The sequence below is a fragment of the Taudactylus pleione genome, unplaced genomic scaffold (assembly GCF_031769625.1).
Source record: "Taudactylus pleione unplaced genomic scaffold, aTauple2 ptg000016l, whole genome shotgun sequence".
Classification (NCBI taxonomy): domain Eukaryota; kingdom Metazoa; phylum Chordata; class Amphibia; order Anura; family Myobatrachidae; genus Taudactylus; species Taudactylus pleione.
The window spans coordinates 31048552-31069937 of record NW_028284418.1 but is presented as its reverse complement, the minus strand read 5'-3'; the positions used below and the strand labels follow the sequence as shown (position 1 = coordinate 31069937).

Sequence of the window (21386 nt, the reverse complement as noted above, 5' to 3'; positions counted from 1 at the left end):
GAATAAAAAAACATTACCATAATGAGCATAAATAAGCAAAAAACATTAAAATATACAAGTGCTAACTAATATAAAATGTACATTTTAGCACTCTCTAAATTGAATAACAATGTGTAGTTCATATATTCTCACAATATCATAGTCAAGTTGTACAGTTGAAGGTCACCTGTTTATATAATGAGAGCTCCATATAAAAAAACGTATTCCACCCTTTTAGCCTTTTCCCATTAATAACTAGAAATATGGAACCGCAGAGGTTGGAGGAATACTGGCCTTATGCTGGTACTGAGACTGATACAAACAACTAGACAACCCTGCCCCATTGACACACAAGTGTACTATAACACTATACAGATTAGCTGATGCATAACCAGAGATGCAGGCACATGACACACTTAATACCATTCACCTTTGAGGACTGATGGTAGGGTCTAAAACGGCCAGCCTCCAGAGGACGACCATTTCATCACACATGCTGGCACAAGCGTGAGCAGCGACTTCCGACTGCCCGTTACTGCGACCGGTATGCCCACTGGCACTGCTGTGAGAGGCTGAGGTGCGCACATTGTACCACCAGCCTGTTATCTGCAGGCACAAATCAGAGCCATGTGACACAGTGCACCTGAATAGTAAAACCAAATGCATCTCTGTTTCTACATATTCTACTATTAATTGACAGCGAATATGTATTTTGCACTTAAGTCTGTTCTATGAAGTGCATCATATTTTGCTATTAACACGAATGGCCGTATTGGGCAGCATAAAAAGCAAATGCTCAATGGCTCATTGAGCACTAAAATGAACATCCAAATAAACCCACAAGGGAAGGTAGTATTTGCTACCATTAGCAGACCCAGCTATTACCGTATTCAGTGTGAACTTAATAACTAAACCCGCTCTTGGCAAAGTAATGAAGCTTTCAGTAGGAGAGAACGAGAAGAGTATTTTAATCACTGGACACATGTTTTGCTCAATAGAATTAGATACATATGCACCGAGGTCCGGATATAGAACATATTTATATTGTAATTGTGAACAGAGGTGTCATATGCACATTAATATGCCCACTCGACATGTCAGAAGGGAGTTTGCTTTCTGATCTATATTTCTGTAGCAATGTTGGAAAATCTGTATGCTATAAAGAATGTTATGTCACGCACTTACAAAAATTAAATATACAGTAGGGCAGGAATGGCCAACCTGTGGCTCTCCAGCTGTTGTAAAACTACAAGTCCTAGCATGCACTGCTTCAGTTTTGCTATTATGGAATGCTAAAACTGTGGCAGGGCATGCTGGGATGTGTAGTTTCACAACAGCTGGAGAGCCACAGGTTGGCCAGGGCTGCAGTAGGGGCATGCTGGCTCTAAACAAATATGAGTTCGCCCCCTGTCCCTCGTCTTGTACTTATTTTATGCATGGAGGTGTTAGCCAGGGTTACTAGGGCAAATCCTGGTGGTGCCGAATATAAATTGGCCCTGTTTGCCGATGACCTTTTGGATATGATCTCTAATCCCACAGTTTCCTTAGCCAATTTATCCAATGAATTCCAAAATTTGGGTGACTTAAAAATAAACTATTGAAAATTTGCAGCCTTAAACGTCGGAACTCCTGAGCACATTGTCTTCGGACTGAAGCAAGTTTTTACCTTCTTGTGACACTCCTCACAATCTAAATATTTTGAAGAAGTTCACTTAATGAGGCAGACTCAGGATCTGTTTAAGGACAACTTTGAGCCTCTACTCCATACAATGAAACTCAAATTAAGTAGGTTAAAAGATCTAAAATTTTTCCTGGTTGGACAGAGTCAACATTAGTAATATGACAATCCCGACTTAAATACTAGATTTACTTCAGACACCAAACACTGATTCAATTCCATTGACATTTTTCACAGAGCACAAGGGCCTTGTCAGGATCCCTGTCTGGGGGGGAGGTAGGAGGCTGAGAACATAGTAGATTACATTGTCTGTAGATAAAAGAGTCAGTGGTGGGGGGGGGGGGGGAGAAGGGGGCTACTTTAGTGGAGGCGAGTTGAGATGAAACAATGGTCCCTGATAGCAGAGAGCTCTCTTTACATCCCTATTGCAGTTATTCTGTGGATACAGGATTTTGCATCTATCAATCACACCACTGTTTCCCAGCCCTGGCGTTGGAATTTCAACACACAGATTTCTTCCCTCTTGACTCTCGCTGTATTAAATAAAAAATTCTCCCGTTTGTTCTACAGCCAACATGAGGAATTGGAGAGATGCAGGTCTAACTACAGTCAGTCACTTGGCAGTTCAAGGAAAGTGGTGCCCATTTGTAGATCTCTGGGACCGGTTCTGTACATATTGCCACGTTATACGCTTAATACACTCTTTAGCAGTATATAATAATGTACTTGGTAAAGAGTTATCGCCTCTTTGAGGTGTGATTTTCCTCCAATGAGCCTCTCAAGCATTCTCTCTCACTTAACTATAATTCTCTCCTGGCATATTATTATCCCAACCTTCCCAGTTTTATCAGTGTTTGGCAGAGAGAATTATTCTCAACAGACTGTAAATATTGGGAGAAAATCTTCCATGCGAGTTCCCAAAGTACCTCGGTCTTTGAGATGCACCTCAAGTTCTTGACTTCATAAAATGTTCCCTTGTCTCCGGGGGCACACCTTTGTACATTTGGTGGAAGTCTCCCAAGATCACTTATTGGGAAACTATCATTAAAGATATTGAAAACCACCTTGATGTATAAAAAGTGGCTTGGAATTTGAGAAATCGCCTAAATATTCAAGCTAGACAAGCTCTACTTAACCATCCCCCTACCATTATGCTTCCCTACAGTCTTACCACCTTGTCTTCCATTGTATCTTACGAAGATCGCTCCTCTTTATTTGATAAATGGAAAAATATACCAAAGTTGTTGTTTGAAGCTGTGTAACTGTAGGTTTTTAGTTGATACTGAAACATGAATTTAAAAATATATTTTTTCTTTTTAGAAAGAACGTAAACCCTAACTCATAGCATACCTGCTCATAAGTCAGACATTGGTCAGTGAGTATCTCTAGTAAAGGGGCAGCATTTGTGTCCCGTCTCTTAAACATCTCCCGAACAATGGACAACAGGTTCCAGATACCTTCCGGTTCCCTTCCTCGCAAGGGGCGCAGGAGACAGGCCCACTCTGCCGCAGCTGGGGGCTCCGTGGATGAGAGGTACATGCTGTTTACATCACTGTCATAGACAATAAAGGAGGCAATGAGATCACATAATACGGTGATTTCTATATTAACTAGGGATGTGCAGGCTCGGATAGGTTCGAGTTTGCACGTTGAGTTCGGATTTTTCCCTCCAAAAAAACGGAACTCAGAAAGAGTCTAAACGTCATCTTACATGGACGAACATCATCATTCCTGGACTTTTGTCCAGGAATGATGATGTTCGTCCATGTAAGATGACGTTTAGCCTCTTTCTGAGTTCCGTTTTTTTTGGAGGGAAAAATCCGAACTCAACATGCAAACTCGAACCTATCCGAGCCTGCACATCCCTAATATTAATAGACCACACTAAAGATCATATAACATGCACCAAGGAGTTTATTTACTAAGTGCTGGGTTGTAAAGCCCGACACTTCTGTTTGCCCGATATTTAAAAGGGCAATGCTGTTACTTTAAAGACAAGGCTAATGAACGCACTGCCCTTTTATTTATCGGACATAAACACAAACGGAAGTGTTGGGTTGTAAATAAACCTCTATGTCTCTAACCATACAAAACAATTGCTAACCCACCCTTGACCCTGACACTCTAACCTCCAAAGTCTTCAACTGCATTACTACCTTTCATTCCTCCCACTCCCTGCATGAACCACTTCAGTCTGTCTCTCATCCCCCCTACTCTACAGAAACTGCCCTCACTAAAGACAGTAATAACCTTCTTGCTGCCAAATGAAAGGATCACTACTCTCTGCTCATTCGGCTCCTCTAATTTTTATACCTTCCCTCCTTTAGTCAGCATGACACTGCCGTGGCGCCATATGAGTCAAGAATAATAATAAACTTTACTTAAAATGTTTCCAAAAGATGTTGTTTACTTTATTATGATATAATTTAGAGCTAAAATACCTGAAAACTACAGGAGAAGGGCCACAAAACTTATGGAGCGTCTTCTTTATATTATCACTCAGAGTGGACTCATCCAAGTACCAGGTGCTCTGGTCAGAGGCTGAAGGTCCTGCTGTGGGGTCTGGAACAAAAGAACTACAGTAAAAGTTTGAAATGTAGCGGAAATACAATTCTAGAGGAAAGGAGAAAGGCACAAAGTTCTCCAGCTGTTCTTCAATGACTAAAAACAAGATTGCGTATGAAACAAATTACTACAATTATTTACTACAAATGTTTTTATTAAGAAATCTAAAAATAAAAGTTGAATTTTAACTTGCCGTAGAGGCAATACGCTTCATGCCGCGTATCCACTAGGCGATTAAAATGAGTGATTGAACGATAACGAAATCGTTATCATTCACAAATCGGACATAAAAATGTCAAACGACCAGCGATGCGCGCTCCCGCTGGTCGTTTTTGACATCAATCATCACCTGAACATGCCGGTCAATCTGCCGATAATGAGAGATAGACCATAGCTCATTTTATTTCTAAAGCTGGGTACACACCTATACAATCATCGGGCGTTCATCCAATATCGAGAGAACGGCCGTTGGATTGTATAGGTGTTAGCCGTTAAACGGCTTTTAACGCTCCTGCAATGGTCGGGATCAGGAGGTCACATCTTATGTACGGTTTAATATTTATTGGGTCGACCTCCCAATCCCATAGAAGTCTGTACACACTGTGATATGTCTGCACAGTGTGTACGCGGCTGACAGGGGGTCACACTGGGAACAGACTGCACGGCTGATCGGGACAGTTTTACCTGATCAGCCTGCAATCGAAGAAGTGTGTACCCAGCTTAACGCATTGCCACATACCCATCACAGATATGTAACAGATAATGAAATGACAAGCCTTTTACAACAGAAATGCAAATAAAAGCAGACGAGAGACAGCATTATGCATTGTACCTGGGGCTCCGCACACTGTGTTAATGGCAGTTGATTGTGAAGAAAGCAGTTCATCCAGAAGACGTTGAGCAGTGGGGAGAATCTGAATCAATACGAAATCAATTATAAACATTATGCAAAAGGGAGGGATTAGAAGGAACGTCAGGGATGCTAAAGTGCTTCTTACAGATACATTTACAGTGCAACACCCCAAAACAAATGAGGATACATCGTCTGTACATATATGGGAGACATATCCCAAGGACAGTGCACCCACCTGTTGTGGCAGCTCACTGATGAGATACTGGGCAAATTTCTGGAGCTGATCTCTCTGTAGCCGAGACAAGGACTCTGAAACAGGGGCTCGCAGACAGACCGCTGATGCCTATTGAGAATACCACAATTACATTCTGTACAGGCCTGATTCATAGAACTTATAGGATTTTATTTAATATTAAACAGCAATTGGTATACCATGTCTGCAATAAGTATTTAAACATATAATTGTGTGGAATTAATGCAACATTAAAAGTAAGCCATGTATATTTCTATTTCTACTATATAACTTTCTATGCTGTTAGCCAGGAAACACGTGAAGAAAGAACATATTAGGCTGGCTGATATTTATTTTAGTGACTTTATTTAACAAAGCCACTGTAGTGTCAATGCTAATGGGAGTGGCCTAGTTATTACCTACAACTTTATTGACAGATAGTACAGAACATCTGCCCTTAATCATCTGCACAGGTTCCTACATTACTGTCTACCCATTAGAATGGGCACTATGAGAGTCCTGGATAAATTAACATAATGTGTTAGTATTAGGGATCTTAGGGACCCATCTTATGGGGTTCACCTTGACGTGGTGGATGGGCAAACCATTTTGGCCAAAGTTGTACTAAGAACCTCACTTATACTCTATTTCATTTGTAGAGTTTATCAGGATTATTTTGACTATCATTATTCTTAGTACCTAGAGTGTGCGCCTACTGTATGTGCTTTGTCTCCTGCATTGTACTACAAGTCTCAGCATGGTAGCACCTCTTACTGTGTTTTAAATTATGGTGTGCAGTCCAAGCCCCCTCCCCCTCCCCAGTACAGAATATCATAACAAGTGTCTCTTGCGATTGTACACTCAAACAATACCGACAAACTGTTTCAGGTACATGACAAGGTAATGGGACCTTCTAGCTATTAAAATGAATATTTCCACAGAAAAAATAGATCATAACAAAAATAAATAAATAAAAAAGCCAACATATTGCTGGTTTACATTGTATTTTAGTCTACACAAAAGTCTAAGGGATAAAAACAGCTTTCTCCTGCAACACATATAAAAGGGTCTCTGGTGACTTGTCTGATCCTAGATGCACTTCTACATGTACTGCAGGAAGCTGAACTGTTCATTGGGGACTAATCACAGAGAAACAGGAAAATGGTAGATATTACACAGACAACTCCCAGATGTGATTAGAAGACTGCTGTTTAGCTGATTCTCTCTATAAACTGAAATAAAGATTATACAGCACTTTAAGCAGCATCGAGTGTTTATTCCAAATGAAGTGAAGAGTTTTGAATGATAGACAATACACCTAAAATCTCAAATTTTCATCTTGTTGTACAACTACCAATTGTCCAAGGGGGCTAAGGTCATATTAAACGTTATTCTAGTGGTGGAACAAGTGTAGAATCTATGATTCGCCCTTAATTACAAGCCACGAACATTGTGTATCCTAAAGAGACAGAGGGCCACGACATGAGAGCACCACTTGGCTCCAGCTCCGCAGGTACAGCTGCATGACGTGATCCGACAACGGTCAAACATCACAGCCACATTGTAGGCGCCTTTCGGGGACAGCATTTGTGGAGGTACCACTGTGGCGCTCAAGTGGAAGCCTGTAAAGGGCAAAATACTTAATGTCATTTAAGAATGCAAACACACCCGCAAAATACAAATGCCACATTCTGTGAAATTACAGGCTTTTCTTATTTCTGTTTCTCTGGCTTTATTTTTACAGTGGAAATGGTGTAGGAATGTTTCTGTTCCACAATTCTTGTAGAAGAAATTCCACACCAAAATTTTACTGTACAGAGAGAACAGTTCATGCCATTCATTCGCTTTCAGCTGGGCATGGGAGCTGGTAACTGGAAATGTTAGGGACAAACATTAAATTAAGAAAGCAGTATGTTCTTCTCAATGACCTGAGCTGGCATTGTGTGGCACTATGCATTACAGCAGACATCACCAAGGATCGGGCGACTATGCCAATACGTCAGTGAGGTCATAAAGCTCTAGCCTCCTGCCATATTTTTCAGGAATATTATAGTGTTGTAACCGTTCATTAACACTAACTTACACTTTTTTTTATTTCTTTTCACTATATACATTATAGCAGACAAACCAATTCTATTTCGAGTGCGCGTCGGCATTCGTGCATACCACAGTGTACGATATGAATGATTTGACGTTCCGATACGTCGGAATTGGCCAAATTGTTCAAGATATCATCTAGTGCGTAGGGGCCTTTAGACAACCTGCATTTTTTTGGTGATGCCGAATAGGGGATATCCAAGTTTATTCCTGGAGTCATAACAACCACTAATATCAACAAAGTATACAAGTACAAATTATAACTAAGAGTTGGAGGAGAGTGACTCAGCTCGGTGCATTGCCTTTTTAACACTTTATGCTGCCCATCCATTACATGATGCGGGGACGACGGCATGATTACGACACCGTCGTCTCCCGCGGGGTTCAAGTGCATACACTGAACATTCAGTGTATGCAGATCAATCATCCGAGAACATGGCAACCTGACGGCGGTCATCAGATTGACTGCCATGTTCGGGCGATGATTGATGTTAAAAACGACCAGCGGGCGCGCGCATCGCTGGTCGTTTTTTAACCTTTTGCTGCCCGATTTGTGGGCGATTACCAAGCGATGGAGCCATAATGATCATCGTTATTGCTCCATCGCTAGGTCTAATCGCCTAGTTGATGGGCAGCATAAGGTGCATACACATGCACAACGATTTATTGAATGATTATCGATAACGATATCATTTATCGTTCAATCGTTGAAAAAATCGTTCACTTTCTGAGTTAAAACGATGAACGATTATCGTTCATGCGCGTTCACGTTTGTAGTTTAGTCAGACTGACCAACTCAACAATTTTCAGTAAGGGAATATGCAAAAATCGTTTGTCGATCAAAAAAAATCGTTCATTACATTTAGTGAATGAACGATTTTAGTAAACGATTGTCGTTAATTTTTCCCTTGCAAAAATGAACGAAAATCGTTTACTAAAATCGTTCATTTACTATATCGTTGTGTGTGTATGTGCAGCTTTAGCCTCTGCTTGCAGTCATGTAAAACTATTGTAGCAGATAATCTTATATGGGACAAATACAACATCAGATGTTAAGTTATGAGAAATATTGCAGTTATATACAGTATGTGAATGTTATTAATAGATCTTACAGATAAAACAATGTTTCCGGATTTGTGACACTTTAAGGTAGCAAACATCCTGGGTGCAATCTACCAATGCCATAGGAGGGCATAGAAGTGCCATTGGTCAGCATGCCGCCATCACCCCCCCCCTCTCCCTATGTGACACCAAAAGTGCCAGGCATGTCCTAAGGGTGCACTCTGCACCTTTTTTATAAAGCGGGGCACCACTCCATGCTCCCCACATGCCGCAGACAGGTGCCATCAGGGAAGCAACTATGCCACTCCCTCACCCTTGTGCACTAGGCTGTAATACCTTTTGCACACCAGTTATTATGGCCCTGCAATCTACATAACTAGGTGTAAGCTATTAGCCTCACATTTTAACCTCCTTAAGGGTTTTATGTCCTACAAATAATCTTCTGACTGGATTATGAAAACATTTTACATCTCCTCCTAATTTAAAATATAATATAATTAGTTCTGATGATCTCCTCAAACTAAATATTTGTAACTAGCAATTTGGAGCAAGTATATTTATAGATAAAGTCCAAAAGCATCCAGCAACATTATCGGAAATACACATCTCATGTAAACTTGCTTTTCTAATCTTCAGCCACACACATCATTTCAAATATAAAATAATGTATCACTCTTGGTGTATATCATACAGGAGGTGTCCAGCCTGTCTTACACCCGCTCAACAGCGTGGAGAGTAGCACTAATTAGAGTAACACTGGATGCTCCAAGGAAGAGGTGCCCACTGTATGCCACCAAGGGAGGGGGTGAGCATTTTGTGAATATGTAACGTGGATTACAGACGTGTCCATATACAGTGCATCTATCCTCCATGCGCTACAAGTAGCGCCACACATAACGCGAGAGGTCTGTATGCCTCGGTAGCACCCAGCATCTTTTTGTGCGCCTTTTTACCTTCAAATGTGTCTTATTCACACATCGATGTGAATAGAAAGCACAAGAAGCTTCTGCTGTGTGCAACTGTGGGTGTATCTACAGGGTGTATCCATCTTCTCGCACCCCCTGGGGATGCGAGGAGAAATCCGACAAAAGTGCCGGGCGCGCAGCTGTTTGCCGGCTTAGCACGGAGCTAACAGCGGCGCGCCTGGCACTTTAGTTGGAGAATGCCGGTTACCGCGCCTTAACACCCAGGTTACGTCGTGAGAACCGACATTCTCAGACTTACCTGCTTCCCGACCAGACAAACAGGGCGTTGAATTGAATTGCTGTGGGAGCTCCCTCCCGCGGCTATTCAACCTTGCACTGAATTGAATTCGGCCCAGTGAGCTTTTCCCAGTTAGTACATAGCTGTTCAAATGCTTATTAATATGCATATTTATATTTACTAAGAAAATAGCTACCTTCATTCTGGCATGTAATAGGTGAAACTGTTGTGTACAATAATTGTAACATGTTCACTTCTATGTTATCAGTTTAGATATATGTTTAATGTGCAGCTGTGTATAAAGTAAGGTGCACATTAACAAGTTGGCAAGGCCTGGACATCCTTTTAACCTACAACTAGGAAGAAAGTGAATTATTACAGCCCCATTTATTTAATAAGTCTGTGATGTTTTGGAAAGGGGTGTGAGTGGGAGGACCAATAAATATCCTCAGCCGTGGACATTGCATGTTGTTATTGGTCCTCCACGCTCACACCCCTGTTCTGTATGTGACCTAAAATGTTTTCTAATCTAGGTGGCAGTGCAGCCATAAGGTTTGTTTATTATTTAATTACCAAACATTTAGATAGAATACTGAAATATTTCTCTGAGACATCGTTCCAACCAATTGTAAAGCAATAGTGCTCATATATATTATTTTAGGGGAGGGCTAATAGTATGTCTATTAATGACTGATCATTACCTATCTGTAGAGGGTCCTTCACGGCTCTCATACGAAATAGCTGCTCTCCCCTCTGGAACTCATCCGCGCTACCATTTGCCAAGCAAGAGTAAAGCCTGTTGGAACAACACATAACTTGAAGCTGAATATTGCTGAAGCGCCAGATTCTAGACCAGTGGTTCTCAAACTCGGTCCTCAGGATCCCACAGTGTTCACGTTTGGTAGGTCACCCAGCAGGTGCACAGGTGTATTCATTACTCACTGACACATTGCAAAAGATCCACAGGTGGAGCCAATTATTTCACTTGTGATTCTGTGGGGAGACCTGGAAAACATGCACTGTTGGGGGCCCTGAGAACCGAGTTTGAGAACCTGTGTTCTAGACCATTTCCCCTAAGGATGCCCGAGTCCCTCAAATTGTCTGATTCTGCCATACAGATATCAGCAATGGAAATTATCTGATTATAACAGCATAGAGAATATTAAAATAATATAGGGGAAGGGAAAAGAGACTGGTTATTATAATTTAAAAGCAGATTAAAAAATAAACAATTACAGCACAGAAAACTAGCTGGCAATGTCTGTCTGTTGGAGTCGGGAAAGATCTTTGATCATCTAGAAGAAGATACTTTGAAAACATACTTTAAAAGGATAGATAGAGAGAACATATATATATATATATATATATATCTGTGAAAGTGCCCACGTGCAAAATGCAGTTTCAGGTTGCGGGACAAGGTATTTAAATGAGCTAATAAGAGTGAATAAGGTTTTGTTCCATTACAGCAGGTGGCTGCTTGTAACAGTACAACAGACACGTATTAGGATGTCATTAGAACATAACGGCCTGGATGAGCAGTGTTTCTGGGGAAAAAAGTTTAAAAGCGGTAATTAAGGAAGTGGTCTAAATGTGATTATAGACTGTACTTTCTCTAGCATGCCCAGTCACACTAATTGTAACACATATGGTTTTCTTCAAGAAGCGATGTTGGTAAAATAAGCACATATGCCAATATGGATTTAATTTTACGGTCATTAATTCATCATTTATTGTGACTTGGAATGGTAACCTAGCCCATTTCCTTCTGCTATACAATACATAAGGCATTAACTAAATACGTTTAACACACCCAGCTTTTGCACGAGCATCTGTGTGTGCACATGTGTAGGAGAAGATAACATGCGTTCCTTATTCACCAACACACCCCTTGTCATGCAGCCAGCAGTGCACTGTAAGAATTGTAAGGTTTCAAAAACAGTAACAGTTCTATACAGTACAGGACCCGTTAATGTCTGATCACATAGGAGTTCAGGAGATGCATTTATATCTGCTACTTACTGAGGCCAAACATACAGGCAAAAGTGAGCAACAACAGGGAACATTGCTCCCCATAGCACTTGCTCCCTATAATGCTCGTTAAGCGTCAATGGACTGAAATAAAAGCAAAAGCAGTTCAGCACCGATGTGTGACTGCTGCGCTGCGTTCACCGGAAATATGAAGATAATCTAAACATAATGAGCTATTAATCATATAAGGAACGGTTGGTCTACACTAACAGCATAGATCGTGATCTCAACTTATTCCATTTTACAGCTGAATAGATGTATAGATGTTTGCTTATTAAATAGTCTGTAGAAAACAGATTATTCCCAAATCATCTTATTATCAGTTAGAAAATGACAAACAAATGTTGGTGGAGATCTTTAAGCCGCCACATCTGCAGCGATGAACACCACACCTTATATCCTCCTCATTCTCCGGGAAGCTCCAAAATGCAATTCGCAACTGTAGCTGCTCCGGCACAGGCGGATAAACCTTCTCCACCACTTCAAATGGTATGTGAAACGCTACCTGCTTCGCAGACAGTTCCACTAGTGGATTCACGAGTCCATCTAAAATGAGAGAAAAGGGATAATAATGAGCTAAACAAACACAGATGAAACAAAATAGCACAGAATAAAGTGATGATATGGCCCTCACAGAGCCCTGATCTCAACATCATTGAGTCTGTCTGGGATTACATGAAGAGACAGAAGGATTTGAGCAACCCTACATCCACAGAAGATCTATGGTTAGTTCTCCAAGATGTTTGGAACCTCCCTGCAGAGTTCCTTCAAAACCTGTGTGCAAGTGTACCTAGAAGAATTCATGCTGTTTTGAAGGCAAAGGGTGGTCATACCAAATATTTATTTAGATTTCTCTTCTGTTCATTCACTTTGTATTTTGTTAATTAATAAAAATAAACTATTAACACTGCTATTTTTAAAAGCATTTTTTCCACACCTGCCTAAACCTTTTGCACAGTGCTGTATGTCAGGGTAACTTTGGGAAAATATTAGATGACCAGAGCAAAAAGAAAATCAGTAAAATCAATTTTCTCCCTCATCTCCGGTTAGCCGGCACAACCAGTCATGCAGAGGAGTTGGGATAACGTCATAAAATTATCTTTATTTTACAGGACTGAATTAAAATGAAAGTGAACGTAATAATCGTACTTTTTTTTTTGTTCGTTTTACACTTTAGGGATCCCTCGTACATTATTCAGGGACCACAACCCTGGTACATAGAGGTAGGGAGACCACGCCATCCCCCACCCTCCTGACAGAGGCAACCTGCCCTGAGCGCACTACCTCGGGACCTGATCATCACAGTAAGCAACCCCCCATCTACATTATTTTGCCAAATATTATACAGAAGAAAGATGTATACAAATGCATACTATTCTCTAAGGGCATGTATATATAGGCATTGAAATAGAGGACCTCATTCAGAGTCGGTCGAATCGGCCGCACGGTCGTACGCCACCGATGTTCGCTATACTGCGCATGCGTAAAGTTCGCAATGCGCGTGCGCAAACTAGACGCTACGATCAGAAATTTCTCTCTCCTTGAACACAGCCAGGTCGGTAGTTTGAGTGACATATTGAGGCGTTTGTGGGTGGTAACAGGGGAAGGTGCTTGAAAACGGGGGAGTGGAGATCCGAACGCAGGCGTGCCTAATTATGCGAACAGCGTTTTATGGGAGTGCATACGGTTTATGGGAGTGCATAATTAACAAAGTATCGTCATGGCACATGTGACATGGGAGGTTTTTACACTGACATGATCGTAGAGCTTAAGAGAGGGTATGGTCAACCTTAAGCACTACGACCAGTTTCGATGGTTCCCGATGGTCTCGATTAATCCTTATATGCCCGGAGATGACGTGCAATGCGTACGAGAAGGGGGCGTATTTTTTTTTTTTATTCCGGCCGCTTCCTCCCCTTGGTCGGCCAGCTACCGATCCGAACTTAGGGACGCAACTTGCGAGGGAATCATTTGCATATCCGGCCCCTTTTCCCGTACGACCGTGCGGCCGCTTCTACCGACTCTGAATGAGGTCCAGAATACCTGCTACAAGTGTAGACAGAGCCTTGTACTTTGTCCTCCTAGCTTGTAGCAGAGAGCTCACAGTGTGTACTCAAACCCTCCCTGCCACATAGCATGCTCTCACTAAACTCACTTATATCGTACCAAACCCAAATGCTGCAAGCCACATCTACATTGACAGCAAAGTGTGTGTATAGGTTCCTTTGCTTACATTATTTTCTAGACCATAAGCATGAAAAGGTTGTTCACCAAGCCTTAACCAACTCATGCTATATGTAGAATGTTAACACCTTTAAGTAAAACTACTAACCTTACAGAAAATATTTAAGTTAACTCCTGAGTGTTTCACTGTTAAGCAAGGTACACAGTAAACAATGTGTGTACCTAGTGATCTCGTCAGCGACGGACCCGGCAGTGGTGTCAGCTTTGGCAAGTGCATACACACTTGCCAGCAAGGACAGAACGAGGGTGTGGTGGGGGGTGACGCCATGCTGAATTAGTAAGCATGGTATCGCTAACAACATCCCCAGATTTAGCTGCAAGTAAAGACAACTGGGGATGTCATTGGCGACCCGCAGGAGCGTGTATCACAATCCATCTAGTGCGTACACACTGGATGATAAAACTAAATTTGTCATAATGATGTGTCGTTATCGGCAAAATCATTTATAATGCCGTCTAGTGTGTACGGACCATTAGTGACAAGATCTAAACAGAAACTTCAATGAAAAGAAAATACAATCAAAGTTGTAACAAAAGTTATTGATATTTATACAGCACAAGCATATTCCATTGTGCTTTACAATTGGGAACAATATATAGAAAAGAGATCATTGCAATAAGGAAATAATCAATGCATATAGAGTGCATGGATTCAAGTTACTGAAGTGTCTTGTGTGAGATCTGTGCTACTTCATCAGGGGCTATAACATATGGATAAGATGTATAGAGTTTCCACTAGGCTTCTTTCGCAGGGTTTTATAACAAACAAAAATGCGCCCTGCCCCTTTACAAGCCCCCTGTTGGGATCGCCGCGCTGACAGGCTGCAAAGCTGTCCCAGCTCACTCCCGCTGTCAGCTCTTCTCGGGTGCTTGGCTCCCCCGGCGAGTGAATAGGTGCCGTGCGCACAGCACCTATACACACTGCGGGAGAGCTTGGGGGCAGACCAGCATCTCCGTGATTGCTGAATACGCCCCCTACAGTGATGAAAAGGGGGCGCATCTCAAGGACACAAAAATGCCCCTATCAGAGAGCCGCCCGGCCACCCTAGAAGGAACACTAATGTAGTCCAGCAATATCAAGAGACGAGAATAGAGAAGTTGGTGAGAGAAGGTGTTGCAGCGGGAGGCACGTGGTGGCAAATGAATAGTTATCCTTTCTGTGGGTGTGAGGAGGCTTAGCAGAGTACAATAATAATAGAGGTTAATGTAATGAAGGAGAGCTTGTAGGTGTTAATGTGGTCATGAGAGAAAAAGGAGCATTAAGGAGATCACAGATTTAGCAGATACTAGTGAATACAAGATCAAGGCAGTGGCCATCTCAAAGAGTAAAGGGGGGTATCCACTAGGCGATTCTGACAGGCGATTGCACAATAACGACGTCGTTATCGTGCAATCGCCCACAAATCACCCGCAAATCGGGCATGTAAATGACAAAAATGACCAGCGATGCGCGTGCCCGCTGGTCGTTTTTGCCATCTATCATCACCCGTAGATGCTGGTCAACCTGACGATCCCGTCATGTTCAGCATGTACGGGGAGCAATACAGAGCATATAACTACGGCTGAGGAGGGGAACACTCATTAATAGCAGATGACTTAACAGCAGTATCTTGTCCCTCAGACTTAGTAGTTCTTTTAAACCATACTTGTCTTTTTTTTGTTCTATTTCTATAAGAGGTATACCACCAAATGAATAAAGTCTGTTTGATTCCCTAAAATGTACTTTACTCATGTATAACAGCTATATACTTTTCGCCATCTATCATTAATGCGGCAAATCACACAATCTCAATATCCTCAGGGCCTTGAATTTGCATATGGTGAAATGTATTCATGACCATTAAATGTGAGGATTAGAGGACCACTTAGTGTGATACAACATAGAACATATAAAATGAGCTATTTGTCCATTTGTGTTGCGCTGTTCTATATCAACCGATATCAATGACACTAACATCACTAGATATATACAAACGAGAGCACGATTGCAATGTCGTAATCCTGCTCTCATTTGTATATCTAGTAGTGGATACCCGCCATAAGAGAGTCAGGCCATTGGGAGAGGCAGAGATGAGGTGAGAGAGAGTAGTTTAGAGGCACAAGCAGAATGTGGACTGTCATATGGGATGCTGAAGCCACGCAGGATGATAGTGGCAATGTTAGAAAATGAATAATGAGGAAGCCACGCAGAGAAATGTGCAAGAGGTTGTTACAATAGATCACAGCAACATGCAGAGAGTATGGATTTACAATCCTAATACCAAGTGCTTCAAAATATGCGAATGTATGTGACAATTTCAATGGTAATTGCAACAATTGTTGCTGAATAAAGCATACGCCAATGGTTCCCAAAATGGGTGCCGTGGCACCCTGGAGTAGCTCAGGGCACTTGCAGGGGTGCCTCGGGTTTAGTGGTTCAGTATCAAATAAAATGATTGGCAGCCATTAGCACTGGTTTTGCCTATCGAAAAATGAGTGGACAAAATGAGCAGCCCTGTCAACCACCACGTAAGTGAACCTAAGAGTGATATATAAGCTCAATTTACTTCATGTAATTTTTGCTGAATTTCTCAATAAGAAACTTTTGGCCCAGGGGTGCCAGGAAAAAAATGCTAATACTCTAGGGCGCCGTGATTCAAAAAAGTTTGGGAACCACTGGCATATCCGGTTATATGAACAAGTTTATAGAATGGCAACAATATATTGGTAAAGCTGCAACAAATGTACCTGCCTGACAAAGATATGACTAGTTTGTGCCACATTGGGAAGATGAGAGTTACCAATGTATTTTTTTCTGTCTCCGTAGCTCAGACACAACCAATACAACTTTATTATAAGTATAGCTTTAGGATATGGGGATAGGACGATTGAATTAATTTTGGCTCTGAGCGGATGTATATAATTTTCTGTAAATGTGCAATGTTAGGAAAAGAGTATTCCAACCCAAACTCCGTGTCTGTACATTTGTATGTGTAACATATAAAATCAAATGGTAACTAAAATAACATGCATTACAAAAGTTATATAGCAGTAAAAGTAAAACACACTTAATTAGCACTGCCCATTCTTCCCATAATACAACGGTTAATTAAATGCCAACTTGGCCTTTCTTATTTCTTGGATCTGGTAGTGATCAGAGGATTTATATACTCAGGAAATATTTCAATGGTCCAGTACAAGCAATGATCTTCCCAGAAAATGGGCAGAAGTCAACTGTTTCCAGCCCGACGGAGCTATTCAATTGTTGTTCTGTTGGTCACGATAAGCTGGGGGTGCGAGCTGAAATGGGCGATAAGTGACCCGTTTGGGTAGCCAAACGGCACTTTTCGTGATCGCGCCCAGCACTTTGGTCGGGGGTAGCCGTTTTATGCGATCAGTGCGATAATCGGCATCAATTGAATAACGCCCCGCGATCTCCCGTCACTTTAGACGGGAGATCGGGCGTGCTAAAACTATTGAATTCTGCCCAATTTGGCCAGCCAGATGACATTAGAAATAACAAGGTGGGAACAGTTTAATACTTTGCAATAATGAAAAATGTTGAAATCCTTTTATTGATTTGAACTACAGATTAACCTTTTTAAATTACATAATTTAAATAAGAGACTCTTGCAGACATTGTCCACCTGCCGGCTGGACACAAATATAATTGTGTCCAGCAATGCACGTTGAGACATTGGCGATCACATTAACATAAGCGCAGCGCAACTCTGATTTTGGTGTCAGACCACTAGAGCAGGATAGTTTTGGATGACAAAAAAAAATGTAAATCCTGGTGGAACCCACGTAAAATTGATCCTGGCATAATAACTACCATAGGTGCAAGGGCAGTGATCACTGTAGGTCCGGCGCCGAACCTAGAAAAAGGGTACTTCTGCGCATGCTGAAGGGGGCGTGACAATGGAAAAGGGGGCATGTCTTTATGACCCATCCTCTTTTTGTCACTCTTGGGGGCATGCCCGGCACTTATGGCGTGCCCCAAGCGCTGCGGTCACTGTGAATGAACCATTCACCGGCGGTGACCGCTGCACCGCCGTTTTCCCCACCCGCAGGACATTGCGGCCCGCGGGAGGAGACAGAACCCGCAGGCTGTTTCAGCGGGGCGCCTCGCCGGAGGGCAGGGTGCGTTCTGCCCTTTAGAAAAAGGGCAGGGAGCGGCAACCCACTGAAACAGCCTAGCGGGAACGCTACAAGGGGTGCAACTGCTATGGGGCCCCATGCTGATGGGGGACCATCTTCCTTGTCAAAGTTACATGTGTTATATACATTTTTCACCATTGGGTGGTATATAGGGGCCCTTACACACTGTTGCTATGGGGTCTTCAATCCTAGTTACGCCCCTGACTGGTGTGGCCCTGATTACATTCTATCCCCTTATTTAATGTTTCTGAAGGAAGAATCACTGGAACAAGGGTGTCCAATCTTTGTCTATGAATATTATAGTAATAGATTTTTCTACACTTCCTGTAGAAATTGCTGGAATACATTCCACATCAATGTAAGTCCATCTCTACCTCTTCCTTAAAATAATATGTGTCAGTGTATTTTTAGAAAAGAAAACTCCCTGGTTCTGCAGGAGCAGACACAGTAGAAGATAAGAGAGGCCAGGGAGTCAGCAGGGAGCACTTAGTATTCCATAGATACAGGCTCTGCACTAGTCTGCCAATCTGCTCTGCAGCTGATCACAGACACACAGGGAATATATACCAAGGAAAGAGGTTTTGTATGCTGTCCCTGAACATGGCTTTTACATTTAGCTGAGGAGGATTCACACTAAGGCACCCAAATAGAATATGAAAAAGAATAAAAAAATAGTGATTATACAGATATTTGCCACTGACTTCATAGAAGACTGCCCAGGTGTCACTTTAGCAGAGTAGTGAACAAAGGACATTGCCAATGAATGACTCAATAGGTATAATTATTTCCAACAACATATTCTGCATGATAAATCCCAGATAAAAAAAAGCAGCATTATAAACCAGTGGAGCATAGTCATAAGCACAGAAATAGAAGCAGCTTCTGTGTTTGGTACATTGATGTAGTGTAGGCAAATGAGCTAAGCAGTGTCACCTTTATACCTTATTCATAATTCTAATCACATATCTAGGCTTGGACACTTAACATATATGTTAGGCCAGAGAGCATCAAATAATATGGTTAACATATTACAAATGTGCAACCTGTACAAATGTTACCTTTCATTTAGAACAGTCAGAAAAATGAGAGCTATAATGGGATTGGCTGCTACGGTTACAGCACATCTTTGCAATTGCTTAGTAGCAAAGGAGCAGTGGCCGACAAATCTAAAAACCTGACCAAGCTTAAAAGCAGGGGTGAGCGACTTGTGGCACTCCAGCTGCTGTGGAACTATACATCCCAGCATGCCCTGCCAGAGTTTTGGTGTTAGGGCATGCTAAAACTGTGACAGGGAATGCTGGGATGTGTAGTTCCGCAGCAACTGGAGTGTCAGAGGTTGCCTACGCCTGCTTTAAGAGATACAACATTAATGGTCTATTGCAATTTGCAGGAGAGACAGCAAAAAACTCAGGTGCCTGATGTCAATTTACCTGGCTCACAAGTCACTGACTTGTACTGCAATGACTGTAGCTTGCGTGCCTGTCCCAAGCCCAGACCAACAATCTATAGAGCACTCACTGAAGTTGCAGTAATTCAAGCTTAGGCTAAACCTACGACAATAAGTGCTTGTGTGCCTTCCCATGAAGATGAGGTTTGGCTACTGGTATTTACAGCCAATGCCATTAAACTATCAGATGTGTTTAATTGCTTGAGTCCTACTAATATCACAGATACACAGAGTCTGTAATATTTATAAGTGGTATGCAGTATACAGATCTTCTTTAGCATACTAACGTTTCACTTGCTCTACCTACAAGGGGTGCTCAAGCCAACCTATTCTTTAAGAACACAACAGACTTATAAACCACACCCTGACCACTTCATGTCCGTTAGTGAATGTAGTATGATTTCGGGATACACCTGGAGTTGCTGGAAAACCCCATATGTTGAACGGCAATGACAGGAAATGAACATACTGTGATGGAAAAGGAAGCATCCGTATGGAGCCAGAATGACTGCAGCAAGTGTGTCATAATCTGGGCATGACCTTGCTGAGGATTTTGCTAGGCTCATGCTGCCACGAGCTGTTGAGTCTAGTACCGTTCATCATTGTTGCTTAAACCGCTGAAAATATTCAATTTTCTTTACATTCTACAATTGCAATGCAGAACTGCAGTAAATTCTGGTACTGTCCATTTGAAGTGTATAGTTCAGTTGAATTTATTTATTACCAGTTATTTAGATAGCGCACACATATTCCGCAGCGCTTTACAGAGAATATTTGGCCATTCACATCAGTCCCTGTCCCAGCGGACCATATGTACACACACATACTTACACACTAGGGTTACACATACTTACACACTAGGGTTACATTTTTGTTGGGAGCCAATTAGCCTACCAGTAAATTTTCAATAGTATGATAAACACTGGAAATGATACGGATTTAAAGAGAAAAATTCATATTCCAAAATTTGCTACTACTTTTTAAATGAGGTAACTATCTGGGGAGGCAAAGTGGAACTGGATCTACCATTGCTATAATTATTATGATTTATTATAAGGCACCACAAAGTAGCGCAGAACAGAGAAATAATAACCCACAAAGTACATCAAGTTCAAACAGACAAACCTAACAGCAGCAGTCAGTGACACAGTGCCTGGGAGGGCAGACAGACAGGGTCACAACTGCTGAGCGCAATGGAGACTAATATACAGTGTTCTCCCCAGAATTTTTTCCGGGTGGCATCAAGAAGTAGCCGGATGGGGGCCTTCACAATGTTTTAAACCCTGACCTTATAATGATTTAAACTTGAAATAACATTTTATAATATGAGATATGGTAAGAACTTACCCTTGTTATCTCTATTTCTACGAAGTCCATAGGGTTCCACAGGATACCTTGGGGTATAGGTGTGACGTCAGTCGCAGGGCACCAAAGAGTTAAGCTTTCAGCCTCCCAGGATGCACTAGGTCCCCCTCCTATACCCCGCCCCCGAGCCAAGGCACCTCAGTTAGTTACCAAGCCATAGGCCGGAGGAGGAGAAGGAAGAGAGAGAACAAAGATCTGGACACATACAAGAATCACATTCTCACCAGAGGGAGACGGAAAACTGGTGACCAGAGCAAAGCCCATCTGCAGCACAGGTGCGACAGGGCGGGAGTCCTGTGGAACCCTATGGACTTCGTAGAAATAGAGATAACAAGGGTAAGTTCTTACCATATCTCATATTTTCTACTTCAGGGTCCATAGGGTATCCACAGGATACCTTGGGGATGTCCCAAAGCAGTATCCTTTAAGGGTGGGGACGCTCCTGTGCAGAAAGGAGAATCCGCCGCCCGAAGGAAGCATCCTGAGAGGCGAA

General features: G+C 42.0%; 1 protein-coding gene across 1 annotated transcript in view; it reads right to left on the bottom strand.

The window, feature by feature from the left end:
• Positions 1-21386, bottom strand: part of ZSWIM8 (zinc finger SWIM-type containing 8) — a 73203-nt gene that overhangs the window by 27420 nt on the left and 24397 nt on the right. The window contains exons 2-9 of the mRNA XM_088475527.1: positions 12090-12243; positions 10371-10465; positions 6757-6929; positions 5311-5418; positions 5055-5136; positions 4099-4219; positions 3008-3209; positions 410-585 (exon numbers count right to left, since the gene is read on the bottom strand). Of these exons, the coding sequence (XP_088331653.1) occupies positions 410-585; positions 3008-3209; positions 4099-4219; positions 5055-5136; positions 5311-5418; positions 6757-6929; positions 10371-10465; positions 12090-12243 (1111 nt within the window). The remainder of the gene's footprint in view (positions 1-409; positions 586-3007; positions 3210-4098; positions 4220-5054; positions 5137-5310; positions 5419-6756; positions 6930-10370; positions 10466-12089; positions 12244-21386) is intronic.